Source organism: Naegleria lovaniensis (genome assembly GCF_003324165.1).
Source record: "Naegleria lovaniensis strain ATCC 30569 chromosome Unknown tig006, whole genome shotgun sequence".
Lineage (NCBI taxonomy): Eukaryota > Heterolobosea > Eutetramitea > Acrasida > Naegleriidae > Naegleria > Naegleria lovaniensis.
In genome coordinates this window covers 246,147-260,544 of record NW_025407828.1, presented here as the reverse complement: position 1 = coordinate 260,544, position 14,398 = coordinate 246,147, and the positions used below count along the sequence as shown (strand labels likewise).

Genomic DNA, 14,398 nt, shown 5'->3' with positions numbered 1-14,398 from the left:
TAAAGTTTTGTTAACGAATAAATAAAAATGAATCCTGTTGCAGAATCAACAACAACAACACCCCTCTCAAATACAACGCCTTCTCCGACCCTTACATCCTCGCTAAAGTCACTTTCCAGCTTGTCCCACCCGACAGTTACACGAAGAAGAAGTGACAGCAAGAAAAGATCATCCCACAATCTTAATTGTGAATCTCCAAGTCGGGCAGCTACAGCCAATAGTACGGAGTTAGTTTTTACCACGATTACAGCTCCATCACCTCGACCAGATCATGTCAGTGAGCTTGTACACACAAAGTGTGATGATTCATCAAGGCCCGTTCTTCATTTACCCCCACACTCCAATCACCAACATCTCTCATCATCTAAAGTAAACAGTCCCCTCTCATCACCCAAACAGCCAGCAGAGAACGAAACATTCATCACTCCAACCCTACGTCATCTAACACCAAGCTTAATTGAAAATTATGTTAAGGCAAGAGTAACCAAGCGTGTTCAAAAAACAGAGAACGAAGAAAGAAAACGAAATGTATCCAATGTTGAACAAAAACGAGTCGATCGGTATCTCCATGAATTGAATAGATCTCAATCTGCTTTCGAATTGAATCATGAAATTCCTTCGTTTGATGAAAAGAAAAAACTGATTCGTAAAAATCAAATGTTATTTCAAAAAACAACGGAGAATGTCATCACCAACCATGCCAAGGACAAGAAAATTTCAAATTCTGTTTGTTACAGTGCTGATCGCCCCCATAGATCATCAACACCAACATTATCAACAAGTTCAACGGAGTTCAGAAAATCTACACCTCTACAAAGAAGTCATTCGCAAAGATACAGCATTATTGAAGTAGTGCAAACCCTTAATAATTACTTTGCAAGAAGAAATTCGCTCGGGTCTCTTGAGGATTGCAAGAACCCCTAAGAGAAGCGGGTCGGAAGTGTATCGCAAGAACGTTATCTTGAAGTTGTTCCAGCATATCCTTTAGTGGTACGGGTGGTGGTGGAATGGGTATTGTCTGTGTCGTGGTGATGGTGGTAATCCTCATCGTTGGTGGCATTGTAAGTCGAGTCTGACGTATTGAAATAAGAGCCATTGTTGCCTCTTGTTGTGTTTGGTGTTTGACGATTAAGCATACTGTTGAGAGCATAACCTGCTGCAGCGCCTGCAACAAAGGTAGGTACAGTTCCAAAACTTGTTGTTGAAGATCCAGTGTTGGAACTGTCAGGATAATAGTTTGGATTATAGTTTTCATCGGTTGTGTAGGTAGGATTAACTCCTGGGTAAATGGATGATGTTCCTTGGGGATAGGGTGTGCTGTTTGTTGATGATGAGTAAGAAGCAGCACTGCTATTTGCACCTACTGGGGTGGATCTACGCGATGACTTGGTCAACCAAATAACGGCAACAAGCACTAGAACTATTAAAACAACACCAAAACCACCCAAGCTGGATGGATTGGCTGGCTTTGTTGTTTCGTGGTGGTAATGCTGTTGATTCTGTTGATAGCGATTTGTACGTTTCCTTTGTTGATCTTCACGCGTTCCTTTCCCAGTCAATTCAATAGAAAAAGACAAAGCACACGAGCCACGCAAAACAAATTCATCACCTGCATAGCGATAGCCTTCACAATTAACATCTAAATCAGATCCGAAACGATATTTCTCATCCATTTCTGCTTCACATTTCCATTGGTAAGAAGTGCCATCATAACCCTTGTTTTTGCATTGAATTACGGAAGGAATGTATCCGTCCGGTGTGTATTTGCAGTTCAATTGTGGAAAGGCTCGTGTTCTTCTTGCACTTGTATATTGTCCTTTTCTAAAGGTCAACACTTCAATCTTGGAAAGATGAACAGCATCAGGTCCAAGTTGCTGTTGCAGTGAATGGTGGGCTGAGAACAGTGCTAACAGAAGAAGGAATAGAATGATGGAACACGAGGAGGAAAGCTTCATGATGAATTTTTTAGAATTTTAAAAAGTATGCTGCTGGGGGCCTTATAAAGTACCCAATGACACGTGTGGCCAGAACACGTGTGTCTCAAAGTTCAGTCAAATAATCCTTCGAGAGGAGTGAATTGAATGTCCAGACATCTATGCAAGGCCAAAGAGATAAGGTAAAAATTTTCACCCGCTTTTGTAAATTTACCTTAGGCATAAAAAAATATTTGGTGATGATGGACCAGCAAGAACCTCCTTCCCCTCAACAACAACAAGATCAAAGAGATGAAAGTCCGAGCAGCACTACAAGTAGCCCGAACAATAGTCCAAGTAGTAGCGGTTGGGTGTTGAAGAAGAAATCCATCTTCGGTTCCTTAGAACCAATAACTCAAGTATCGCATGATGATGTAAATGAAATAGATAAGGATGAAGTAATCAGGAGATTACAGCAGGAAGCTGTAGTAGCCAAAGAACAGCAAGCTACCTCTACCGAACAGATGAATTCTCTCTCCGAAAAATTAGCCGACTCATTGGAAGACCTATTCAATGCAGATATAGAGTTAAAGCAGGTAAAAACAGATCTCGAAACCAAAAATGAAGAGCTTGCACATTTTTCTCGTAAAATTGAAGAGAAAGAGCAGCTTGCAGAAACATTGAATCTTGAATTGTTGCAGGCGAAATCGGAGATTGAAAGCCTTAAGGTTGAGCTTTCCATCAACTCTGAAAATCTACGAGTTTGTACAAGCCAAGTTACCAAAAACAACCTTCAAGTAGAAAGTCTTAGCTCTCAAATATCTGAAACTTCCGAAGAATTGAATAGAGCCATCAAAACAGTTTATGTCAAAACCCAGGAAGTTGAAAACCTTAAATCTCAAATTGAGGAGATCTCCAAGCAACTAGCCCAAAAAACACTCGCCCTTGATGAGTCAACAAAGCAACTCCAAGATACTACACAAGCGCTTAACACTCTCAAAGACAACATGCGTACTCTGGAAACCACGTTCCAAGAAACATCAACGACTCTCAACAATACAGTTATTGAGCTTGAATTGCAACGCGAACTTGTTAGTGCACTCTCAAAGAAGCTTGATACTAAGGACGGTGAATTGGCTAGTACTGCTTTTGAGCTAGGCGAGTACAAAGAAAAATATTCCGTTGCACAGCTATCTTTGGAAAAAACATCTCAAGAACTCTCTGAAACCCAAGACCAGCTCCAAGCTGCATCCGAGCGACTATCGCAACTTCAAAAAGCTCTGGAAGACTCAACCTCAAATCTTTCTAAAGCACTCAGCGAGTTAGAGGTTACAAAGGAAGATCTAAAGCAAAAAACGTTGCATCTTGAGTCGAGCCAAAAAGAGTTGGAATATACCTCTTCAGAGTTGTGCACGGTTAACCTGAAACTAGAGCAGGCATCAAATGAAGTGGCAACAGTAACAGAAAAATATAACTCAACATGCCAAACATTAACACAAGTAGGCAAAGAACTTTCAGAAATGAGCGAAAGCTATGCTGTGGCAAACACTTCCCTTTTGCAAGCCCAACAAGAACTATCCCAAATAACTGAGAAATATGAAGAATCAATGGGATGTTTAGAAAAAGTATCTAGAGAACTTTCAGATACAAAGAACGAGCTCAGAGATACCTCCTCACAACTAACGTTTACAAAAGAGCAGTTATTTCAATCAATGGGAGAATTGGAGACGTCATCCATGAAGTTGAATGATTCGTTGAGGGACCTAGAATTTACCAAGGACCAACTTAACCGAACTAAGCAAGAGCTTGATTCTGCTCAAAACGAGCTCAATATCTCTAAAAGTGAATTAATAGAGACAAAGCGAAATTTAACTGAAGCATTAACAACCGTAGACCTATACACAATTGAAATCTCTCAAAAGATTGAACAGCTGACTGACTTGCAGGGGGTTCTGAAAAAAACTTTAGAGTCTCTATCGGAGACAGAAGAAAAGTTCAATAACACTGTCGTTGAATTGAGGAGAAGTGAGGAAAAATATGAACTAAAGGTCAAAGAGTTGCAAGATACAAAGGACATTCTTTGTTCTACAAAGACAGATCTTGACGAAGCAAAGTATCAGCTCTCCACTACCGCCGAAGAGCTTGCGGTAACAAAATTGGATTTAGCAAATGCAACAAAAAATCTTGAGGCAGCAAGAGACGAACTTAAGCAATCTAACTACACCCTTAATTTGACAACTGAAACGTTGAAATCGACACAGGAAGTTCTCGACTCAACTAGAACAACTTTAGACTCTACCAATATCTCGCTTGCCGAGACTCAAAAAATGTTAAAAATTACAACAGAAGAGTTATTAACTAAAACTACCAATTTAGAACAAACAGAAATTGAACTGGTTGATACTAAACGTAATCTACAAAATACAACAGAGCAACTAGAGCAATGTAAGCAAAATTTAGAGTCTACAACACAGACACTTTGTCAAAGCCAGAAAAAGCAACAAGAGACCCAAGATAATCTTGATGTAGTTAAACATGAATTGTCTATCATAAGTGAAGAGCTTGTTATGATTAAAGAAGAGAAAGAAATTGTGTCCAAAAACTTAGAAGAAACGACAGAGATTTTAAAAATCAAAACTGAAGAGCTCTCCTCCACAACGACTGCTCTTCAGTTGTCTCAAACTGCATTGACGTTAAAAATCGATGAGCTTCAAACAATGCAGCAGATGGTCGATGCTACAAATACGGAACTCTCAAATACAAAGAAAGAGCTATTAATGTGCAAATCCAGCCTTAAGCTTGTGAGTACTAATCTCACAAATGCAAAGAATGTTATTGAAACCATTCAACAAGACCTTGCTCATGCCAATGCTTCGTTGAAGACCACCACTGAAGCATTAGACATGACAACTCGACAGCTTACTGAATCTATCGAGTCGCACAATTTTACGCGGACGGAGCTATCAGTTACACAAGAAGCTCTTGTTGAAACAAAAGAAAAGTTGGAAAAAACTAAATTTGAGTTGTCACAAACAACAGACATACTTACAGAAACGCAACTTGCTTTTGAAAGTATAACTAAGGAGAGAAATTTGTTGTCAGAGGCTCATGAAGCCACAAAGAGCGAGCTCTATGCATCAAACCGAGATTTAGAGGATACAAAATTGCTTTTAGAACAAACACAGTTAGAGCTATCTAAGGTCAACGAAGTCTTAAGCATCACTAACGAGAAATTGGTTCTAAAAGAGAAAGAATTGCAAGAGTGTATTGAAGCTCATACTTTCACAAAGAGTGAGCTACTACAGGCTCAAAATAATCTTTCTGACACTAAAGACAAATTAAGCGAAAAATCTGAAGAGCTGGGCAGAACAGAAACGGCTCTGGAAACATACAAAGCAGATCTGAATGAATTAATAGAAAGAAATAATCAGACAACACAGGAGTTAGAGATCACAACCGCACATCTTTCTGAATGCCTAAGTGGGTGGGAAAAAACAAAGATGGAACTGTCTCATGCAAATGAATTATTAGCAAAATTTGAAGAATATCTCGACAAATCATCAAAGGATTTAGCATTAACACATGAGGCCCATAAATCAACAAGAAATGAGCTAGAAGAAACAAAAACTGTGTTGGTGGAAACGAAAGAAAACTTGAGAATTTCACAGGAAAAGATTGAAGAAATTGCAATGTTCTTGAAGGAATCCACAGAGTCTCATAATGCAACCAAAAGCGAGCTTTTGAATATTACTGAATTACTCTCACAAACCAACGATTTATTGAAGGAGAAGTCAGAAGAATTACATCAAACTAGTAAACTTTTAGAAACAGCCAAATCGGACTTCTTGAGAGTAACAGAGGAGCTGGATAAGTCGAAAGCTGAGTCTGACAACTTGAGACACCAGTTGGAGGAAACACTAAAGGGGTGGGAATTGACGAAGTCTGAACTGTCGAAAACTCACGAAACGTTAAATATAATCTCAAGATTACTTAATGACAGTCAAGAAAGATTGGAGGCTTCTACACAAGAAGTAGTGCGCTCAGTGGAGGCTCACAACATCACAAAATTTGAGCTTGAGATGACAACGAAAGCTCTCGTAGACACAAGACAGAATTTAGAGCAAACACAGAGCGAGCTCAAAAGCACAACAGAAACCTTGACCAGTACACAGCTTGAACTGAATGTTGTTTGTCAAAATCTTGGAGATACCATGAAGAGTTTGTTAAAAACAGAAGAAACGCTCGAAAACACAAAGAAAACTCTTGAAAAGACAGAAATGGATCTTGAAATAAGATCGGAAGAAGTATTAACTTTACTTGATACAAAGGCAGAGCTTGAGTCTGCTTTAGAGCAATCAACATCTCTTGTACATTCTAAAGAAGAAGAAGTGTTAGCTCTTTCAGAATCTCTCAAAACCATGACCGAAAAATGCGATGATTTGACTATTAAGTTAGAGAATGCAACCATAAAATTGCAGGAGTCAAATGACAAGTTACAACAAACGCGCTTAGACCTTTCTGAAACAAGACAAGATCTCCACCAAACGAAGGAAACGCTCGCTACCACAACCAACGATCTAGAACACCAATTAACTATGCTTGCTGAAAAAAATCAAACAATCCTGGAACAAGAGTCTACGATACACCAGCTAAGCAAGAAAATAGACGAGCTAGATGAAGAGGTGAAACGGTCACATTGTACAATACAAAGAATTGAAGAACAATCATCTGCCCAGCATAATCTGTTAATTGAAAGACAACAAGTAATTGAAGACCTTGAAGCTGAAAGATTACAACTTCGAAATATTGTGACCCAACACGAAAATTCTATTTCCTCTTTACAATCATTGCTTTCAGAAAGGGATACAATAATAATGGAAAGGGAAGAGGACATTAAAATAAGAACTGAAAAGTTCAACGAGCTATTGCTAGAAAAGACGTTAAAAGACCAAGAGCACGAACTATTAGTTCAAGAATTCAACCAACTTCGCTCAGTATGTGACGAAAAAAAACTCCAATTAGCAAATGCGCAGGTGGTCATCAACAATTGGGTTACAGAAAGTATTTCTCAAAACAATACAATTGATGAGTTACGAGATTTAGTTAAAAGAAAGGAGGACGAATTTTCATGTTTGCAGTTATCAACACAATCTGTTTTACACAAACGCAAAGAGGAGATCAACATCATGGAAATTAAACTGACAGAGGCTAATAATAACATATTATCACTAACAGAAAAAGATCAAGAGAATATGCTTAACATTCGACAGCTCTGGGATAAGATAAAGGAAAGAGATTTGCATATAGAGGATCAAACTCGTGAAATCATTCGTTTAGAGGAGGAAAGAAGACAATCTGACTTCAACTTTAGAAAGGATGTTGAGTTATTAAACAAGATAATAATCGATCTTGAACATGCAGCAAAAGAGAGCGAAAAAGATATTTTCCAGATCAAACAAATCAATAACGATCTAAATCAAAAGAATATTGCCTTAGAGCTGGAGTCCAAACAAATCAAGAATCAATTCCACTCTAAACAAAAGAAAATTGAAGAATTGAGCACCAAGTTGCAAATTGAGTTAAAGAGAAATGAGCGAAATGAAAAGCAAAAATCAAACCTTGTAAGAAATCTTAGAGACCGAACGTTGAACATGACCACAAATCTGGACCAAAAAAACAACTTACTGTTGCAAGATTTAAGTCAAAAGATAGAAGAATTGCAGCAAAAATATGAAGAGGTTGTTGAGCAGAGAAACGAGTTAAAAAAACTGTGTCACGCTTTACAAGGAAACAAGAAGGACGTTCCCAGAATTGCCAAAAACGTTGAAAACAAATCTTTTGCAAATCTTACGTTGAAAGCGTCACAAAAAACACAGCAGTAAAGCTGTCCCCCTTCCTTATAAATTATGCAGTTGATCAACCAATTTGTTTACAAAATTAAAATGACACTCTGTGAATTTTAGCCGACCAAAGAATTTTCAAAAAAATGGGCAAACGAAAAGACAAGTCGCACAAATCATCATCAAAAAAAGTAAAATATGAATACGAAGAAGAGGAAGCAACAGCGACTCTACCCCTCTCTTCTATGCTTGACACGCTCTTGTCAATGTATCCCAATGATTCGGATCACTTGAGGAATTTATTTGCAGATTTAGATGATGGATGTTTGGTTGATATTCGTGAAATTGAAGATCGGTCTGTTCGAAATTTACTAGAAGATATGTTTAATTTGCATTTCCAACTCCTTAAAGACAAAGAGACCAAAGAATATTACAAATCATCATCGTCATCATCATCATTGGTAGAAATATTTGATAAATATTTACAGGAACATCAGTCAAAACATGATTCAAAACCAAAATCATTACTCGAGGCACACATGCTTGAAAAAGCAAACAGCAAATCTGAAAAGGAACGTAGAGATTTAGAACGTAAAGGATTTTTAACATGGGACAGAGACAGAGATATAGAAAACCCAACAACTGCTGTGGATAAGAAGCGTCTTTTGGATGTAGCGAACAATGCTTCGAAATTTTCAAAAAAATTTACCTCAAGAACAGAGACAAAATTCCTCTAAGTCATTTCTCTAGCTAACAATGAATGTCTTGTTGAACAAGCTGAAAATGTGAATGTTTTAGCTAAGGCTGAGGAGGAGACAGAAATTACCCTTTCCAGCTTGTTCAACACGCCACTTACTGAACAAACGTTTACCACTATGTACCTTTCAAAATTTGTCCAACCCTCCCACCTTATTCATTAGTGGCTTCCAGTTCCTATAATTAATTTTTTTTTTCTCGCTTTTCTCTTTTAATAGTTTCCGCCAGCATGTTTGCAATTTCTGATAGCCTCTTATTTAACATTCCACCACTAGTATTGCTGGTACTTCCTAGAAGAGGAATGCTATAAGAAAATTGAACGACATTTTCTCTGGGTTTTTTAAGAAGTACATCAGAGGTCACATTCATAATCGGATCGTAGAACAGTGGAGGAAGATCGTCAGCAGTACCAGTTACTATTGCTTTCTTGGAAGATTTGCTTTTGCTCATGCCTTTTTTTCTATAATTACAATTGTTGCTTACAACATCATCTAAATTCACATTACATACTTGGACGTATTGGATAGTTTTTGTGTGGAATTTGATGATGCATTGATATGTATGGCTTCTAATTTTTCACATTCTTCCATCCAACATTCTTGCTCAAACTTTTCCAATTCTTCCATTTCATCTCTCGTTATCTCCTGTGCAAATTGATAGGAAACATAAAAAACCATTTGATTAACAAGAAATGCAATTTCATACAGCTCAGAGTTCACATCATTCGTAAAATCTCCATCAATAGGCTCCTCTAGAATGACATAGGTTTCATCTTTGACATCACCAACTTGTAACAAATCATAACGTTTGGTGGAGGTGACAGAATAAAACGGACTCCTCGGAATTGTTTTTTTTAATAGGGATAAGGAAGCCCTGTTAGAACGTGCTGCAAGTAATTGTTGTTGTTGAAGCTGTTGCTGTTGTTGTAAAAGTAATTGTTGCTTGATCAACGAACTCATTTTTTTTAATTCAATTGTAAAATTTGGCGCTTTTTCTAAGATAGTTCATCATTATCATTCAGTCAAGATGATCATTGATGGAGTATGGTGTGCTGTCCGAGTACTCGATTTTGTAAAGATTTATTTCTTTTCTCCAGAGAGTGATTGGAGAAAATCCTGAGTGTTGCGCGTGTTCAATTTCAAATACTTTCCAACTGAGTGAGAGGTTGCTGCACCTGGTACATCCCCAGTGCTGACCTTGCTCAGCCCAGAAGGATTCGAAAACCAATGACCAAATTGTTCCTTAGACTCTTCATCACGAGCGGTGTTCTCTGTTGTTGAGACATTGCTAGGGAGCGAAGTGATTACTTGTTGACTCCTTGCTAATTCTCGTTGTATTTTTGCATCTTCAGCGAATGGATTGTAGAACACACTTGTTTTTTCAATGATAACATCTTCGATAGGTCGGTCTTCTTCATCAGTTTTGATCTTTTCAATAAGTTCCAAAACTTTAGATCCTCCAACTAGTCTTCCAAAAACTGTGTGTTTGTTATCCAAATGTGGTACAGGTTTGAATGTAATAAAGAATTGACTAGAATTAGTATTTGGACCTCTATTGGCCATACTCAAAACTCCAAAAGCATCGTGCCGAAGCTTGCCTGAAATTTCATCTTTAAAGTCACTATTCCAAATACTCTTTCCTCCTCTTCCAGTACCTGTGGGATCTCCTCCTTGAATCATAAAACCTTTGATGAGTCTATGAAATTTAATACCATCATAATACTTTCTATTGCACAGTTCAATAAAATTATCACATGTTTGGGGACACAAATATGGATACAACTCAAAATTCAAGTCTCCAAAATTTGTGTGTAGAGAAACGTATGCTTTCTTGTCTTTAAATTGTTTCTTAATTCTGTCGTATTGTGCAAATTTATCTTTCCAATATTGTTCATTTATCTTTTCAGATTCATGGCTTTTGGTTCGAACATTCATTACAGAAGAAGTGAGTGACGAAGCTTTTGTGTCACTGCTTAGCACACCAAAGCTTTTCTCGTCGCCTCTAAGGGCATGACTTTTCAGTTCTTGTTCTTCCTCATTATTTTCTAGCTTTTTCTTTTTTCTTCGTTCCATTTCTTCTAAAACTTTAGAAGTGGAACTATTTAAATTGATATATTCTGATACTTTTTCTAAATTTGAAGATTCTTCTGAAGCTTTTCTCTTCTTTTTTTCTTCTTGAATTTTTTGTTCAACTTGATGATGCATGGTTGTGATATCTCTAGGATTTTTGGGATCTTGAATGGTGATAATGTCATCTTTTGTAAATTCCTCATTCGTCAGCACATCATGCATCACATCACCTTCTATTAAATTTAAATTCTCAATACCATTCCAAGAATATACATTTCCAGTCTTTGCAATGGCAACAATATGAGATTGCTCAGTGAATATTCTATTTGTAGCAGGACAATATGGCTTCCCCTCTTCATTCATTTTAATATGCAATCGTATTAAGTTATTCATTTCTAATGGCTCTCCAGTAATTGGATGAATATGGTGTTTCCGAATCCACGGTAAAATATTTAAAATATCAAACATATATCCATCACGTGTAGCAACTGGTTCACCAGTTATTGGCTGGAATGTTAAGCAGCAATGATAGAAGGGAAGCGATTTTCCGATTTTATGCTCAGCTTCTGCTTTCCTACGAGAAGCTAACTCCGATGATCGAACATACAAATGACCATGCTTTTTAGAATGAGAGGGCATTTTTTTTTCAATGTTTGAAGAAGCCGAGGAGCGTTGTCGTGGAAACGTGTTCAATTTCAATAGGAATGCTTTGAAGAAGAACACATACTTTACTTTGTTGTACACAATTACTTCTTAAGCTTTGAGGCAAAGTTTGGAAGTAAACTTAAAATAATGTCAACTATGAGAGTGTACAGCGCGATAATGAATGGAACTATTAGTGAAATAAAGCAATTTTGAGACTTACCCATTGGTTCAACTTCCTTCTTGGATACAAGATCAAACTCAAAAACAAACAAACAAAAATGCTTATAATGTCAACAATTCAAGAACGTGTAAATGATTCATCCAAAAACAAACCTTGAATGCAGTATTCAAGTGAGCTTCTTCTCCCAACTTTTTAACTTCCTCGAAATGGGAGTGATAAATATGAGCATAGACTCTAAACAATCGTTTGAAAATTTGTTTCACTTCACTCTTAAAATTTGCTGGGAATGGAACATCAGGCGATGGTGGGAATAATGCTTCATTGTTAATCCTAGCTTCAATCCAACCCATCAAAAAGTCCATATATTCAGGAGCTGAAACACGAATTGGTTTTGTGATATTATCCTCAGGATTCATCCACAAATATTCAAATTCTTCATGAATCGTACGATCAATGGTTTTAGGAAATCACACAGATATTTCACATACTAAATATGGTGTTCACACTTACCAGCACCAGCGGACATGACTGGACATGAAGAAGCTGTACAAAACTCTGAAATACTTCCGTACAATAAATTGGTTGTGTTGAAGAAATCGACAGCTGTTGCAATGATGATGACAATAATTTCCCCAATCAATACCATTCGTTGGCTTCTTACTTACTGTGAACAGCTACATCAAGGTTAAGACGGAGAAAGGTGTGATTCCATTGTTGACAGCACACATGAAGTGCACATAATAAAAACATGTATTATGGCTCTATAAAGACAACTGATAACATACCGAGCCAATCATTCAATTCTTCCCCTTGTGGGAGTTTAACAGCTTGACTCAAATCACCACTTCCAAGTGTAGCTATTATTCGTGAACAAGATCATCATTTGACCATACATGGATGATATATAGAAACAGATGATGATGGTTTTTCGCTCGCACACAACATACCTTTTGCTAATTTATGTAACTCCTTTCTCTTTCCTCCGTGTGATTTCTTTGGACGGAAAGTATTGCTATTCTTATTTCCGCTGTTATATTGTTGTTATAATATTGTTATGAGAGATGATGATCAAATTTGAATCATTAATGATCGGTTTTATAATATTGTACAATGTCCAAAAAGCAAATGAAAATAAAGATTTTTGAAGGTGTTGATGAGTTGAGTACATACAATATTCCCAGTATTGGCATATTTTTGTGATGGGTAACTGTGGTAGCTGTCGGGGGAAGTTTGATGATGGTGGTTGGGAGAGACGTTGATGAACATTGATTTGCCTTGGTAAAGAGAGAAGCAAGTTGAAAAAGAGCTGCCAAGAGTAAAAACCACCTCAGTAAATGCATGTTATTCAAAAAAGTTTGAGAATTAGTACAGAGGAAAATCTTGATCGACATTCCTTCTCCATGAATTGACTCCTCCATCAATATTCTTTACGTTTGTGAACCCAAGGTCAAGAAGTGTTTTGGTAGCAGAAACTGAAGCAATCCCTCGTCTACACATGACATAGATTGGATAATCATTGCACATTGTAGCTGAGTTATTGGAACGTTTTGAAATTTCGTCTCTAATCATTTGAACAGATTCTTCCTTACTTAATTGTTTAAGAGGAATATTGATAGCGTGAGGAAGAGCAGCAATGTCGAATTGAATTCTTTCTCTGACATCAAGTAAAATATGATTCTTCAGATTATTCTTTAACACTGATTCATATTCTTGGGCTGTGACTCTATTTTCCGGACTCAGAGCATCTGCAGGTTGAGTCATAATTTTATCCGCACACACCAGAGAGGTTCCTTCTGGTATTAAACTTGTGATTGTAGGATGATCTCCACAAACCTTACAACATGGCTGCCTTCCTCTTATCTTGACAGTTCTAAATGAGCAAGTTTTAGCATTAAATAAAAGCATTTTCTGTACCAAAATTTCACAATGATTCTTCACAGATTCTTCATCATCCATTTGCATTAATAATTTTTGGGCCTCCAAAGCTTGAAGACAGCCAATGATTCCTGGAACCACACCAAGAACACCTCCATCCGAGCAACTGGTTACGGTTGCTGGTGGAGGAGGCTCTGGATACAAGCATCTATAACACGGGCCTTTAACGTTCTTATTTCTGTAATTATAAATTGTTAATTGTCCTTCAAATTTGACAGCGCTTCCACTCACGAGTGGTTTTCCTGCCAATACACATGCATCATTCACTAAATATCTAGTTGTGACATTGTCACTACAATCCATAATTACATCATATTGTTTGACTAACTCCAATCCATTCAATTCGGAGAAGGGCTGATTGTAGCATTCAATATTCACATTTTCGTTCAAAAGTTTACAAGACATTTTTGCAGATAATGTTTTAAGCATTCCTGTACGATGTTCGTTGTGAATAATTTGTCTATGAAGGTTACTAGAATCTACAATATCAAAATCCACAAAACCTAATTTTCCAACACCTGCTGCAGCAAGAAAAAGGGCAGCAGGCGAGCCCAAACCTCCAGCACCCACCAACAAAACACTTCCGTTACATAATTTAGCTTGTCTCTTCACTCCAATTTCTGGCAACAATAAATGTCTACTGAATCTGGCAATTTGGTCATTATTCAACTCCTTGTTCAATTCATTGTAGAGATATGGAAGCTTTTCTTTTAATTGTTCAGCAGTATGGTCAGACTTGACTTCTTCCTTGGTCCTGATTCGATGTTGTTCGTGATTAATTTCCAATCCCGATGCTTTTGCCATTAACTTTTCTTCCAGCTCTCTCACTCTCTCTCTCAAGAGTCTATTCTCTTCTTCGAGTCGATGAAAGGCTTCCACTTGGTTCATGCTCATTTTATTCAATTTCGAAAATGTTGCAATTCCGTTGAACCATCATTGAAATGCGAAATTCTTGAAAAAGGACTTTGAAAAGCGCGTTGACGGTTGTGTAGGTGGCAAGGTTTGGAATGATTTCAGGAATTGTGGTGTGTTTACAACACTCAAGCCTTTCCCATCCTT

General features: G+C 37.4%; 8 protein-coding genes across 8 annotated transcripts; 3 read left to right on the top strand and 5 right to left on the bottom strand.

Moving 5' to 3' along the window:
* Positions 1-27: 27 nt before the first annotated feature.
* C9374_013358 (uncharacterized protein) lies at positions 28-924 on the top strand (the record flags this gene model as incomplete). Its single annotated transcript, XM_044689226.1, has 1 exon — positions 28-924. The coding sequence occupies one exon, from the start codon at positions 28-30 to the stop codon at positions 922-924; it is 897 nt and encodes a 298-aa protein (XP_044553767.1).
* A 32-nt stretch (positions 925-956) lies between these two features.
* On the bottom strand, positions 957-1,955 carry C9374_013357 (uncharacterized protein; the record flags this gene model as incomplete). Its single annotated transcript, XM_044689224.1, has 1 exon — positions 957-1,955. The coding sequence occupies one exon, from the start codon at positions 1,953-1,955 to the stop codon at positions 957-959; it is 999 nt and encodes a 332-aa protein (XP_044553766.1).
* Positions 1,956-2,173: 218 nt separating this feature from the next.
* C9374_013356 (uncharacterized protein) lies at positions 2,174-7,795 on the top strand (the record flags this gene model as incomplete). Its single annotated transcript, XM_044689223.1, has 1 exon — positions 2,174-7,795. The coding sequence occupies one exon, from the start codon at positions 2,174-2,176 to the stop codon at positions 7,793-7,795; it is 5,622 nt and encodes a 1,873-aa protein (XP_044553765.1).
* Positions 7,796-7,899: 104 nt separating this feature from the next.
* On the top strand, positions 7,900-8,490 carry C9374_013355 (uncharacterized protein; the record flags this gene model as incomplete). Its single annotated transcript, XM_044689222.1, has 1 exon — positions 7,900-8,490. The coding sequence occupies one exon, from the start codon at positions 7,900-7,902 to the stop codon at positions 8,488-8,490; it is 591 nt and encodes a 196-aa protein (XP_044553764.1).
* A 202-nt stretch (positions 8,491-8,692) lies between these two features.
* C9374_013354 (uncharacterized protein) lies at positions 8,693-9,468 on the bottom strand (the record flags this gene model as incomplete). The annotated part of the gene is made up of 2 exons (XM_044689221.1): positions 8,693-8,969; positions 9,020-9,468. 2 exons carry the CDS (start codon positions 9,466-9,468, stop codon positions 8,693-8,695), a joined length of 726 nt encoding a protein of 241 aa, XP_044553763.1.
* Positions 9,469-9,588: 120 nt separating this feature from the next.
* Positions 9,589-11,217, bottom strand: C9374_013353 (uncharacterized protein; the record flags this gene model as incomplete). The annotated part of the gene is made up of 1 exon (XM_044689220.1): positions 9,589-11,217. The coding sequence occupies one exon, from the start codon at positions 11,215-11,217 to the stop codon at positions 9,589-9,591; it is 1,629 nt and encodes a 542-aa protein (XP_044553762.1).
* Positions 11,218-11,324: 107 nt separating this feature from the next.
* C9374_013352 (uncharacterized protein) lies at positions 11,325-12,594 on the bottom strand (the record flags this gene model as incomplete). Its single annotated transcript, XM_044689219.1, has 8 exons — positions 11,325-11,377; positions 11,444-11,504; positions 11,557-11,837; positions 11,915-12,007; positions 12,070-12,078; positions 12,190-12,261; positions 12,352-12,431; positions 12,575-12,594. The coding sequence occupies 8 exons, from the start codon at positions 12,592-12,594 to the stop codon at positions 11,325-11,327; spliced, it is 669 nt and encodes a 222-aa protein (XP_044553761.1).
* Positions 12,595-12,766: 172 nt separating this feature from the next.
* On the bottom strand, positions 12,767-14,233 carry C9374_013351 (uncharacterized protein; the record flags this gene model as incomplete). The annotated part of the gene is made up of 1 exon (XM_044689218.1): positions 12,767-14,233. The coding sequence occupies one exon, from the start codon at positions 14,231-14,233 to the stop codon at positions 12,767-12,769; it is 1,467 nt and encodes a 488-aa protein (XP_044553760.1).
* Between the last annotated feature and the right edge of the window lie 165 nt (positions 14,234-14,398).